A 14,464-nucleotide genomic window follows, 5' to 3' on the forward strand; every position below is an offset into this window, starting at 1 on the left:
GTTTGTAAACATTTGGGTAAATGCCCAAAAGTGTGATTGGTGGGTCATAGGGAAGCTCTATGTGGAGTCTTTTGAGGAACCTCCATACTATTTTCCAAAGTGGTTGAGCATGTTTACACTCCCACAAACAATGCAGTAAGGTTTCCTTCTGTCCACATCCCCTCCAGCATCTGTTGTTATAAGAGTTCTTAGTTGTAGCTATTCTAACTGGGGTGAGGTGGTATGTTAATGATATTTTGATTTGCATTTCTTTTATGGCTAGGGAGGTTGAGCATTTCTTCATGTGTCTATTGGCCATCTTTCTTTCCTCTTCAGAGAAGTTTCTCTTTAAGTCTTTAGCCCACTTATTTATTGGGAAGTTGTTTCTTTGAGGATTTGTTGTCGGGGGATTTAATTTTTTGAGTTCCAAATAACTTTTAGATATGAGACCCTTGTCTGTTGCATGTCTAGTTAAGATCTTCTCCCAATCCGTGGGCTTTCTATAGATCTTGCTAGCTATGTCATTTGCCATGCAGAATCTCTGCAACTTCATGCAATCCCATTTGTCCAACCCCTCTTTGATTTGTTGTGTTTCTGGGTCTCTATTAAGAAAATTTTGTTTGGCCAAGATTTTGTGGAGAAGTTTTGCCTCGATGTTCATCAAAGAAACACTTGTATAGTTCTCTTTTTTTGATGAGTCCCTGCCTGGTTTTGAGATGAGGGTTATGATGGCTTCATAGAATGAGTGAACATTCTCTTTCAATTTCATTGAAGAGTTGAAATAGTATTGGTGTGAGTTGTGCTTTGAAAGCCTTGTATAATTCTGCTGTAAATTTTCCGGTCCTGGATTTTTCTTTGATGAGAGGTCTCTTATTGCTCTTTCTATTTCAAGGCTTCTTTTGTGTCGTTTTAGTTGGTTTAACTCATGTTGGTTTGGTTTCAGGCATATTGCTTTTTGCTAGGAAATTGTCCATTTCTTCCAGATTCTCAAACTTATTATCATAAAGATTTGAGAAATATTCCCTTATAATGTTCTGAATCTTGGTGGTTTCTGTGGTGATGCTTTCATTCTCATCTCTGAGTTTGTTTATTTGGGTGTGTTCTTTTTCTGATAAGATTTCTCAGGGTCTGTCAATTTTCTTTAACTTTTTCAAGGAACCAACTCATTGTTTTGTTGATTCAATGTTTTTTTGGATTCTAATTAGTTTAATTTGATTTAATTTTAATTATTTTTTCCTGTCTACTGGATTGAGGTTTATCTTGTTGTTCTTTTTCAAAGAAGGTCAGATGTCTCATTAAATTATTGGTTTCAGATGTCTCCAATTTGTTGATGTAGGAAATCAGAGCTGTAAACTTGCCTATGAGTACTGCTTTTGCTCTGTCCAGAGGAACTGGTAATTTGTGTGATCAATTTTGTTGAACATCATGAACATTTGAATTTCCTTTCTAATCTCTTCCATGATCCACTGGTGATTCAACAGTGTGTTGTTCAGCCTCCATGTGTTACAGGACCTTCTTTGGTGGCTTTTGGTGTTGAGTTGTAATTTTATTCCCTTGTCTGAGAGCATGCAGGGCATAACTTCAATGTTTCTGAATTTGGACCAGTTTGCTTTGTGACCTAAAATGTGGTGTATTTTGGAAAATGTTCTGTGTGCTGCTGAGAAGAATGTATAATCTGATGCTGCAGGTTGAAATGAATATATATATATATAGATATCTGTTAAATCTAGTTGATCTATGCAGCTGTTTAGATTTGTGGTTTCTATTTTGAGTTTTTGCTGAGTTGTTCTAACTAGTGAGGATAGTGGTGTGTTAAAGACTGCAATACTTAATGCCTTTGGATCTAGGTGAGATTTGAGGGAAAGTAGTGTTTCTTGGATAAATTAGGGTGTTCTGTTGTTTGGTGAATAGATATTTAGAATTGTGATATCCTCCTGAAGGAGAGATCCCTTAATTAGTATGTAGTGATCTATTTTTTCTCTTCTCACTAATTTTAATTTGAAGCCAATTTTATGTGATATTAAGATTGCAACTCCCACATGTTTATGGGGGCCTTTGCTTGGTAGATTTTATTCCAGCCTTTCACTTTCATAATAAGTTTGTTTTAATTGGGAAGGTTTGAAACCTGAAAGCAGTATATAGAAGGATTTTGCTTTTTAATCCAAATAGGCAGTCTATGCTGCTTAATTGTAGAGTTAAGTCCATTACTGTTGAGAGTTAGGACTGAGAGGTGTTTGGTAGTTCTGCCATGTTATCTACCTTCTTAGGTGCTGCAACAACTTGGTTCTTCACATGGTTCTTGGATTCTCAGTTTGGGTGCAGTTTCTTGGCCTTTATTGTGGTCTTGTTGGTTTTCTATGTGTAGAACATCTTTAAGTATCTTTTGTAGGGCTGGTTTGGTGGGGATCTATTGTTTGAGTTTTTCTTTGCTATGGAAGGTTTTCATTTGACTTTCATTATGAAGGAGAGTTTAGCTGGGTACAGTATTCTTGGTTGATAGCTGTTTGTCTCTAAGGTGTGGTATACTTCATTCTAGCCTCTTCTTGCTTTAATTGTCTCTGCTGAGAAATCTGAGGTGCTTCTAATTGGTTTCCCTTTATACGTGATTGATCTTTTCTCCCTGACAGCTTTAAGAATCCTTTCCTTGAGCTGAATTGATCCTGTGCAGATTATAATGTGATGGTGGGATGTCCTGTTCAGGTCTGGTGTATTTGGGGTTCTAAAAGCTTCTTGTATCTGAACAGGCCTATCTTTTTGCAAGTTTGGGAAGTTCACTGATGGCATCCTGTTAAATAAATTTACTAGACCATTAACTTCTGCCTCTCGTTGCTCCTCTACATCTATTATTCTCAGATTAAGACTTCTGATGGTGCCTACCAAATATTGAATCAATCTATCACATTTCTTGGATTTGTCTAGGATAATTGTATGCCCTCTCTATAATATATTGGCTGTCTCCAATCTCTGAGATTCCATCTTCTGCATGGTCTAACCTACTGTCTAGACTATCTACTTTGTTTTTTTATTTCCTTTCCTTCTAATTGTTTCGCTTTGATGGCTTCAAATTCCTTTTTGGAGGTTTGTTTTAGATATTGTATGAACTTCTTTACTTCCTTAATTTGGTGTTCAGTGTTTATTCTCAAATCACTTAGTTGATTGGTTATGGTTTCCTTGGACTCCCATTCCTTCTGTCGGGCTACATTTAGCATTCCCTTTGTGGTCGGTCTGATTTTCTTCAGCTGTCTGTTTATGGATTCCATGTATACATCTATTGATCTTTGTCTATTCCCATCCTGCTAACACAATTCCTGTCTTACTCTTTGATTAGCTTCCTCATGCTCATACAATTCGTGTATTTTTCTTTGATTGTTCTCAGCCTGCTCATGCAATTCCTGTCTTTCTCTTTGGTTGTTCTCAGCCTGCCATGCAATTCCTGTAGTAATCTTTGATTACCTTCCTCATGCTCATGAGATTCCTATATTAATATTTTGTTAACCTTATCATGCTCGGGAAGTTCCCATATTAATCTTTGGTTGCCCTCACCTTGCTTCCTATAATGGTCACACTGAATCCTCTACACATTTTCATACCTTTCATTCACCATGTTTACCGGTAGTGTTTGTAGAGCTTTTTGGGAACTCTCTTCTGGATTTTTCATTAAATGTTTTGTCACCTCATTATCATGAGTGGGAGTTGAGATACCCAGACTAGCCATTTTTCTTGTCTTTCTCCAGCTTGTTCTGTGCATTTGGTAAGAAAGTAATATCAATTTTGAGCTAGAACACTATTTTAAGGCAAACATCAACCAGAGTCCTGTAGTTACACATTAAAATGGCTGCAGATACAATCTAGTTCAACAGATACAATCTATTCATCATCAAACAACAATGGATTAATGGGGCTAAGGACATCAAAGAAGGATTCAGATGATCAGACCTAAATAGGTTTAGGGAGAATCGTGAGGAAAAATAGGATTAGAGGAATGTGTTAAGGTAAAAGGAAAGAGTGAATTTAACCAAATACTAATCTCAGAGAGAGAATGGATAGGACTTAATGAAAGGAGAGAGATAAAAAAAAAACAAGAAATAAGAAAAACAAAAATTTAAACTTAAAAACTGACTTACTTACAATTATGGAACAATGAAGAAATGTTATTGGTGAAGAAAGGGATAGGATGAGATAAGGAGAGAGATAAGAAAGAAAAACAAAAAAATAAAAAAAATTTAAAAATGGAATACTTAAAAATTATATAATTATAAAGAAATAATACTAGTATTAGAGAAGTTAAGCCTAAGAGGTTGTGAATTAAGTAATAAATTCCTGGATTAAATATGTACACAATGAGAGATAAGGTCTAAGAATCCATGACAGGTATATATTTGGGGATCAGCAGAAGAGCAATTAATAACTCAAAAAAAGAAAGAATAAAGGACTAACTGGTTAAAAGAGATTTCACACACACACACACACCTGAAATAAAAATTATGAAAGAAAGAAATAATAAAAAACAAACTTTTTCAAAAATTAAAAATTGAAGTAGAAAAAAAAGTTCTATGATTTTTTTTTTGGTGGAGGGGGAGATCTTTTATTTCCCCTCTGTCTGTAACCAGTCTCTGGTCTGCTTGTGGTGTTTGGTTTTCCTGTGGCTTGATTGGTTTCTTATGTTTGTTAGAGCAAGCAGAAAGAAGGTGTGCCTCCCCCAGGACTTTGTAATCCTCCTCCCAGTCTAGTTCAGTGGAAGGGAATTCTATTTTGTGTATCACAAAAGCTGGAGATGTCTGTTTCCTCTAAGTTGGAGTTGCTGTGCTGAGGCTAGGTTCTGGGTAGAGTTGAGGACTATCAGCAATCAGTAGCTTTTCCCTGAGGGGCTAATTCCTAAGACACACATAGAGCCCTGCCTGGAGCCATTCTCAAGTTTTATGTTTACTGAGTTTCAATTCTTTGTGTTTTACCCCTTCTGCTGCCTAGGCTGCAGTGGAGAGGGGCAGCCTCTGCCTCTGCTTACCCAGTGAAGAAAGTCACTGCTCCCAAAGTTGAGCTTCCCCTCTCTGAGTAGAGCTGAACCTGGCAAGTCAGGTCAGGTTCCTGTGACCTGTTGAATGGCTCCTATGGTTTTCTTTCAAGGCCTGAGTGGGAGCTAGCTGCTCTGGCAGGGCATTTGTCAGTAACAAAGATGGAGATGTTCTCCAGTGGTTGGGGAGGGCCTAACTTCCCACTGCAGCTCTATGAGAAGGGTTGAGGTTATCTTGCTTCTACTCATGCCAGACTCCATTCCTGGGCTGTCCCTGGTCTGTGAATAGCAGGATGAAAATTTCTGCTTCTTGTCAGTTCTTCATGCTGGTGAATAGAATCTGCTCACACACCGTGTCTGGCGCCTTTGTCCTGGATCGTCTCTGTTGATATGGTGGCCGGGGTAACTGCCTCCAGCATTGCTACCTCCACCCCGCTGTGACTACTGGCAAGTGCTCAGATCTGTCTTCTTGACCACGCTGCCTGGATTTTTCCTGTCTGACCAAACTCTCTGTACTGTGATGCCACATTTGATATGATTCTCTAGCCTAGGACTGTTCACTGGAACACTAAAACTGCTTTCTATGAAAGATGTTATTTAGCTTCCAGTTTCTCCTCAGCCATCTTCCTCCAGAGTTATATTTTAGATTTATACTATTGAAATTTTGAGAGCTTATATCACACAAAGTGAGGATGAGGACAGAAGACATAGCACTTCCTTATCACAGATGCTGTGTTCTTCAAGTCACGTCATGGAGAGCATGACAGGGCAAGTGTACCTTGTATTTTCACTAAAGGAGGCAGACTACCTAATTCCATCTGCTATGAAAGATTCTAGAAAGTCACTATGCCTGGAACATATCACCTAACATAAAAGTCATTACTTGTGAGGACAGAAATGCCCTTGGTTGCTCATGGTGTGCTGGTGGCTCTTCCATGTGATGAAGAAGCACCTCGTGGAGGGCTTGGGCCACGGCATACATGGTGGTGTAGATATTGTAACTTTCTTGTGACACGGCCATATCAAAAGTGTGTCCCTGCACCAAGCCACAGTGGCATTGGATGAAGACTACCCCAATTTTCTATAATCAGACTTATTCACTGAACAGCCCAAATCCATAACCTAGGAACTGAAATATCTCATGAGTCCTTGGAATCGTTATCTCTTGGGACACAATTGGTGAACCCAGAAATGTCTTTATGGTGGTGAGAGAAGATGAGAGGTGCATGGAAGGAGTCTAGCAAGAAGTATTTTTTGCTAAGGGTCATGTCATCATAGGGTGAGTTCATCACCCAGACTTTCTCTGTATTTAAAAAATTCCCAATTTAAAAATAAAGCTTAGTAGCAATTCAATTTCTCCATAAATGATTATCACATTGGTTGAGGATTCCATGATCTGGCGACACCTTGGTTGATCAGTTGGTAAATCTGATGGGCTGTTTGTCAGGATCATATTCTCAAAGGCAAGACAGACTCCATTCTATTGCATCTCCTCTCTCAATTCTGAGAAGAACCACACACCATAGTTGTCTTTGGTTATGAGCAGTCCCACCCAGGTCCAGCCAAATGGAAGCATCAAGGAGATCATGGCCAGGGCTAGAGCTGAGTCCTTGGCAGCTATCTGATTGACAGCACTGAACTGTCCATGGTCACTCAGGAGAGGATCAAAAGACCAATAGGTTAACTAAAGGGGGAAAAATAATCACAACAGCAGGAAGAGGATGGTCATTGTCAGGGTCACAGTCCTGATGAGCAGCTAACAACCGCTTGCAGTTGTGGGAGTGAATTTTTCCTTTTCCCATGTGTTTTTTTTGTCAGTTGTGGGGCTTGAACTCTGGGCCTTGGCACTGTCCCTCAGCACTTAAGCTCAAGGCAAGTGCTCTACCACTTGAGCTACAGCACCATGTCCAGTTTTCTAGTAGTTTCTTGGAGATAGAATTCTCATGGCCTTTCCTGCCCTGGCTGGCTTTGAACTGTGATCCTCAGATCTCAGCCTCCTGAGTGGCTATGATTACAGGCATGAGCCACCAGTGCCTGGCTTGCTTATCCCACTTGTAATATGATCTCTCATGCTCCAAGATTTTTGTAGAATTGTATGGATCAGGATCAGAGCCGGGGCTCATTCTTTGCCCTCTTATAAACTCTCTTTTGATCTCTTCCAACAAAGATAATGTGGATGCCCTACCAAATGTGGGGATTTTTTCCTTTGAGAACAATCAGTATGTGAGGCTCATAATACCACCTCTTTTCTCCACTTCTTCAACCTATTGAGGACAGGTTCAAGGTGGACTTAGCTTCACATCTGCCCTCCCCTTCCAAACTCACCTGTGGAAGTTTGTAGAGGTCCAGAAGTGTCAAGATTGGGACAGATGTGCTTGAAGTTCCTGTGAGTACTGCTAAAACTTTGCTGTCTCTCCTGCAGGTGCAATTAGGGGTGTTCTTATTTTTCCCAGACAGCAAGGTCAGTGGATTCTCTAACACATCAGTTTCTACATAATGTGAAATATAGATCTGAAACCTAGGGTCATGTTGGGTAGCAGATGGGGATTGTGTTGATTTCCCCAACTGCGAGGGTCAGGGACAGAACTAATTGGCATTTCCTTAGTTGAACCTGCACAAAGGTCACAGAGATTCAGGTATGTAAACATGTATTAAAAAGGATTAAGTTGAAATCTCAATACTTTGTTGAACTGAATGGCTTTCTGTACACACAGTAATATGTTTGGACTCTGTCTTCAAAGAGGATGGAATTAGAATTTGGATCGTTAGGAAGATAATAAGAATTGGGAGAGTTCCTGAACCAGGATTTGATCAATGAACACTAGATTGCTGTTCTGAGATAGAGAGGGAGTGAGCTGGCTTTTCCTGTCTGTCATTTGTGGATACATGAGAAGCACTAATATCTGGGCCATAGAGCTTGTCTAGTTCCCTCACCAAGTCATTGAGTACCTTGAAGTAGGTCTGTGTATGGAATATATGAAGATTAGGTCTGTATCTGAAGTAAATGAAGTAATGTTTGAGATCCTAGTTGGCAAAAACAGCAATTAGAGCTGGGTGCCAGTGGCTCATGCCTGTAATTCTAGATTCTCAGGTGGCTGCGATCTAAGGATCAAGGTTCAAAGTCAGCTGGAGCAGAAAAACCTACAAGACTCTAATCTCCAATAAACCATTAGAGAACCGGAAGTGGTGCTGTGGGTCAAGTGGTAAAATGCTTGAGTTGAGTTGAAGAGTACAGGGACAGTGCTCCGGACCAGAGTTTAAGCTCCACTACCGACAATAATAATAATAATATCATCATCATTATCATCATCACCAATAAGGACATTATGTGAGGAAAAAGACAGTCTCCTGGAACAAAAAGTCTGTCCTGGTGGGGAGGGATCCTGGGGATGAGTGATCATCCCGATGCGAGTGGAAGCTGCATCCATAAGAGGGATGGTGTCAGATCCTAAAGGGAGTCACTTTGTGTTTGTCCTTGCAAAACTAAGCACAGCTGGGAGGTCAAAAGAAAATAGTTGAAAAGTATGTCTATTTGATGCCCATATCTGCTTTCCTTCTAACTGGGCAGGAATTTATGTGTATTACCTATTATTTTTATGTAAGGTAAGTTTTTGTTTTTAAGGCTATGGTTGTGAAATTGGGGATAGCTTAAAATTATCCAAAAGGGCAGCATCTACTCTCTGCTCAAGGCTATGATTGGAAGTAAATTTTTGATATGGAAGCAGATACATATATTCAGCTAGTCTGATGAAGAGAGTAAGGCTGGAGTGTTAGTAAATCAAAAGCCTCTTCTCAAAAGCCCCAAATAGGACATCTGGCCATTTGGCTCTAATAGAGCTCACACAGAGATATAAAGCAGTATTCATATACATTCTAAATATTCTTTCTTGGTATTGTAAAACCCCAATTAATCATGTCCCCATTGAAAGATGTCTGGGAAGCTTCACAGAAAGCTGATATGCAGTGTAATGGTCACCACAGTTTAGGTTCTCCAGTTAACCAGGGAAATGCTTTTGCACACCAGAGTGCTAAGCAGGCTGTAGCGCTCTGCTGTAGGAAAATGGCTTGACTACCAGCACACCTATGTTTATAGAAGCATTATTCACCACAGCTAAGATATGGAACCTATCCAGATGCCCCTCAGTAGATGAATGGATCAAGAAAATGTGACACACACACACACACACACACACACACACACACACACACACACACACACACACACACTGGAATTCTATGCCTCAATCAGGAAGAATGACACTGCTAGAAAATGGAAAGACTTGGAAAAAATCATATTAAGTAAAGTATGCCAGACCCTAAGAAATATAGGTCCCATGGTTTCCCTTAATTGTAATTTTGGTATATATCCAGGATAATCTTATCAGATGATCTGAAAAGCTCAAAAGTTATGGACATATGACCATATAAAATGATGCTCAGCAAAATGAACCCCAAGGTACAGATACACGAGGTACAGATACACGAGGTTTTTCTTTGTTGTTGTTTTTAATTTACTATGTGACTTTTTGTTTCTTATGTATGTTCTTTCTCCTATGGCATATCTCTGTTGTCACTTTATTTGATTTAGGTACCTTGAATCTTGTATATACCTTTATCTAATTTGGGGATGGGAAGTGGGAATAACAAAATTCTGAAAGAAGGACACAGGATGACCCATTGGAACAATGATATTCACAAGAAACTATGTTGGAAATGTACTCTATGTATTTGGGGAAGAGAGGAGTGAGGGAGGTGGGAGAGGGAAGGGATGGTAGGAGAAAAAGGAGGGGTAACAATGTTGAACTAGAAATGTACTCATTACCTTACTGATGTCACTGTAACCCCTCTGTACTGCATCTTTACAATAAAATAAAAAGTTTTAAGAAGAACCCCCACCCAAAAATGGCTTGTATCCCTTCTATGCTCAAATTTCTTCAGATCAACTTTTATCTAAATGGAAGTGACCCTGTTCAGTTCTTCTCAGTATTCCCACAGCTGTGCAATTGTCTGTTGTTACCTCTTGGATACACATTTCTAGAATAAAAACTTTCTAACTTTATCCCAAATCTCAGGTTTCAGATTCATGTAGACACGAGGTCTCACAGGACTTCTCTACCTGTAAACCTCTAAAAGACTTGAGATTCCTCTTCAAGATTAATAAAAGGAGAGTTAACCACATTGCCTGAATGGTGTGATCAAGTTTCCAATTTTAAATTTCTGTTGACTCAAATATAAATAGCATTCTTTAGTCTCAGAACAATTGTTAAAGCTCCTTCATTAAGCTTAGGATGTATAAGGAGTCACCTTTTCTAATGACTATTTCCTGGCCTGAATTGGAAAGTAACCCATTTTGACAGTGGGCCCAATTTTATACTAGGGAGGTTATTTCTGGCTAACTTCCACTCTTGGGCAATTGAGCTCAAAGACTTCTCTCTTCTGGAAATAGCACTCTCATACTTATAGTCAATGGGATGGGAAAAACTCTCCTGCAGAAGAGGAAGACTTTAGCTGTCATTCCTGCAGCCCAAGGAGGAACCTGCAGAACTGTAAAGGTTAAATGCTGTGTGTATATTCCAGACAACTCAAATATCTCCCCAGCCCCTCTGGTTCTACACACTCAAATTGATACTAAGTCTGACTCTGCTCTTAGTTTTAACAAATACTTTGCTTAATGGTTCTCTGGAATGACTTGTGGGGAAATTTGTTATTTATCTTTATGATATTAATAGGTAGGGGTGTATTGATCTACTGCACCTTATATAGCTTCTGAGGATTATTATGCTTCAGAATTTCTTGTTTGACTTCCTTACCAGTGTTTCGATAAAGAATGCTCCTAATGTTGTCCCAAACTGACAATTCAACAACAGAACTTCCCATGTCACCCATTGGTAAGATAGGACAAGACTTGAAATGTCAATGTCTCTGCTCAGCCTAATGCAGTGACAGAAACAGATCTTCACCAATCATTGTCCTTTAAGATTGAGGGACTATAGTGATTTGAGGGGAGTGACGCAGCATAAACTCGGAAAACTGTGGCAGGGTAAATAATTGACAGTAACTAAAAAAGCTAGTAGCTAGTACAGAAGATTTTTACCCATCTACATCTTTTATGATTAAGGGATCAAAGTCATTTCAGGGGAAAGTGAAAGACAATCCAGGGAAACTGAGGCATGGAAAATGGTTACCAGACATGACAAAAAAACCCTCAAGTTTAAAGCTTATCCATCCACTTCCCTTAATCTTAAGTTAAGAAAGTCATTTTAGGGGAAAATGAGGCAGGGGAAATTGAGGAAACATGGTACATAGAAATACGGAAGCACTATCTTTGCTTCAAAGAGAGACAACAGGATGCATTCCCTCCTGTGAGGTGCATATCTTTCCCCAAGAATTAATATTTGTCTGGCTGGAAATATATCTTCCTGTGAAAATTCTCCCCCAAAACTTAAGCAACATGACTCTTTTCTTTCTTTTTTCATTTTAATGGCTTCCTTTCTTTTTCTTTCCTTTCTTTTTGGTGAAAATATCATATAGAGGGGTTACAATTACATAGGTAAGATAATGAGTCCATTTCGTATCAAGAATTGTAGACTTCTCCTTTGCTTTGGTTTCCCTTATTTCTAATAACCAGTATATGTCTGAGACAAGCAGAAAAGTTCAGATAAGTTGATGTTAGGTGAAATGAACCCAATCCTCTTCTCCCCGAAGTTCCCTTCTAGAAGTAAATCCCCTTAGTTTGGGACATTTCAAGAACCTCCTCCCCATTCCCTCCCACAATGACCAAGTACTTATTTCCCTTAAAGCTTCTCACATACCTTTTTTAACTCCAAATGAATATCTGCTCTTTCCTGCTACATGCTGATGGCTAAAGCCCATTATCCTTCAGCTTCTTTCTGCCTCTCTCCTGATTCCCATTCACTCTCCCACAAACCCCCATTTTAGAAATAAAAAACACCCTAATGGCTCTTACCGCTTGCTTCAGGACCCTGAAAAATTAATCAGAGTCATCTCATCTGTTCTCATTTATCCAACCCTTGTGTCCCACGTCTTCTCTAACTCCCCAGTCTTTTCAGATTTTAATTTTAATGACACCTTCTTTATTATCCCCTTACACATCACTTCAAGGCCCATCTTTGCCTTCACGTAGGAAAGACCCAGATACTCTCCGGGCTCAGCAAATAACCCAGACAGTATGCCTCAAGGATTTAGAGACCCCCGCCATTATTTTGACCAAACCCTACAATAGGACTTGACCAATCACAACCTGTCCCCTAGTTTTCTTCTTCAATATGACCTCCTTCTCTTCAGCCTTTTAGCTGATCCAAACATCAAACAACCTGATCAGTAGTTGTTCAAAGGGTCTATATCCTCAGAATCCTCACCTAAGTGTACCATTTTTAGTTAATCATTTGTATGTTTATAGTTTAAACTTAAATTCCTAAAACTAGGAAAATCTGCCGTACTGTTACATATATAACACATATTGTTTGTACTAAATATGCAAAGATACAAAATCTCTACTTCAATTCAATTATTCTTCAATTTGTTCTCATTTCATTCTCCCCTCCAGCATTACAGTGTTAAATCAGTCTTTCTAAAGCATTGCTTTCAGTTTTGTTATCACCTGATTTTAAAAAGGTAATGATTTTCTACCACCTGAACTTTTCTTTCTTCAGATCTACAGCTTTACCTCCAGCTTTTTCCTTGCTGTGGTTTGAATGTGTCTTCTCCAATATGACAGTATTAAGAGGTGAGGCGTTTCCAATTTGATTAGGAAATGGAGGGACAAATAGTGAACAAATGCAGCAGTTGTGGCAGAGGAATTATATAACTTGTGTGTGGGAAAAGAGGGAGAATCTGGGAAAGAGCAAGGAAAGAGGTGACATTGTCCAAAAAGAAATGTATTTTTACCTGACTTATGTAACTGTAATCCCCCCATATATCCCCTTTATAATAACCATAAACATTTTTAAGTTGACAAAAAGTAATAAATACCTTTAAAGAATTAGTAAAAAAGTAAATACCAAGCATTCCACTGACCTTCTTAACCCTCTTGCTTCTTGGGGCTACAGAGCCTTGAAAGACTCGGCTCAGTTGTGCCAGATGTTAGTCACACCTAGGGGTCATTATTTCTTATCAGGGATGAGCTATACCTCCCTTCAGAATTCAGAACCTCCTCAATTACCACATGTCTCTGTCCAACTAAGAGCAACTGGTCCTTCTTGGCCTTCTTTAACTTCTTTCACCTCTGGATTCCCATTTTTTCCATTATATATTTTCCCTTGCACTCTGTCACTAAACGGGCCCTTTGCATTCAGCATGATTGCCAGTAGAGTTTCTAGAGTATTTTGAGAACTATCCTCTAGGTTTTTCATTGACTGCTCTGTTGCCAATTCCAAGTGGGATAGAACAAGCCATAGAAACACAAGATAAATGGCAAGTGAAGGATCCTCAACTCCAAATAAGCAAGCAACAGATTCTGATTTCTTCAAGGAGCTTTCTTAATGGTTGAATTGTTCCTTCTCTTGTACTATTTAAAGAACATGGCCAGATATTGAGTCCGAACATGATCTAATGTATTTTTCCCCTATTTTGGGTTCCTTTTCTTTTCGCTATCTATTAGTATTGAGGATCCTTAGAGACTGAGGTGACTAGGCTCAGCTCAGACCATCATGCACTCTGTACCTTCAACTTCCCATGAGGAATAATGATCAATAATCAAACTATTCCTCCAATGGTTCATCTTAAGTCACGTTGATGCCCTGGCCCTTTTTGCCAGAAAAAAGTACTCATAGAGACTCCCATGGGAAACTAGTGCTGCTTAATACCCTGATCTAAATTTCTGAAGTAGGTGAAAGAGAGTGAAAGGGAGAGAGAGACAGAGAGACAGAGATTGAGAGCCAGAGCCAGAGACAGATGTATGGAGGAGGAGAGGGGGAGAGAGAAAGGTACGGAGAGGCGAAGGAGAGAAGAGAGGTATTTCCTAGAAAATACACTCAGTAATATTGCAGAACAGTAAATATTTGAACAGAAATACACAACAAGCTCAGAAAATATACACAAGTAACTGTAATCAAAGCATGGAAACTTTCACTAAAATGAATGTTCATATATCAGTGAACTGAGCAATATAATGATATTCAAGCAGTGTTGTAGCCTGCATATAGGGCAAAGAAGAATCACAGTAGACTTGTAATCAAAAGGACGATTGATAGCATAAGAGGAAGATTACATTGGAGGAACAAGGGATATCCAGGAGGAAATACAAATTTAGACAGTCTAGTTGGAATCTTGCTCTAACTCTAACACAACCCGCAAAATGAATGAATTAAATGTTTCTTAACTGCCCAAATATTATCGATTTGTCTCGGAATCTCCAAGAATTCTAGACAAAATTTATGTCCATCTTAAGATTTATTTCTTTCAGTTGGTCTCTCCCTAAACCTGTGCAGTGAATTTCTCTCAGGTCTTATCAAG

General features: G+C 39.1%; 1 protein-coding gene across 1 annotated transcript in view; it reads right to left on the bottom strand.

Annotated features, from left to right (window-relative positions):
* The window catches only part of LOC106000610, a 74,923-nt gene that overhangs the window by 46,189 nt on the left and 14,270 nt on the right, over positions 1-14,464 (bottom strand). Inside the window, exons 8-10 of the mRNA XM_013035893.1 lie at positions 7,316-7,555; positions 6,543-6,674; positions 5,874-6,071 (exon numbers count right to left, since the gene is read on the bottom strand). Of these exons, the coding sequence (XP_012891347.1) occupies positions 5,874-6,071; positions 6,543-6,674; positions 7,316-7,555 (570 nt within the window). The remainder of the gene's footprint in view (positions 1-5,873; positions 6,072-6,542; positions 6,675-7,315; positions 7,556-14,464) is intronic.

Source organism: Dipodomys ordii, unplaced genomic scaffold, assembly GCF_000151885.1.
Source record: "Dipodomys ordii isolate 6190 unplaced genomic scaffold, Dord_2.0 Scaffold230, whole genome shotgun sequence".
Classification (NCBI taxonomy): Eukaryota; Metazoa; Chordata; class Mammalia; order Rodentia; family Heteromyidae; genus Dipodomys; species Dipodomys ordii.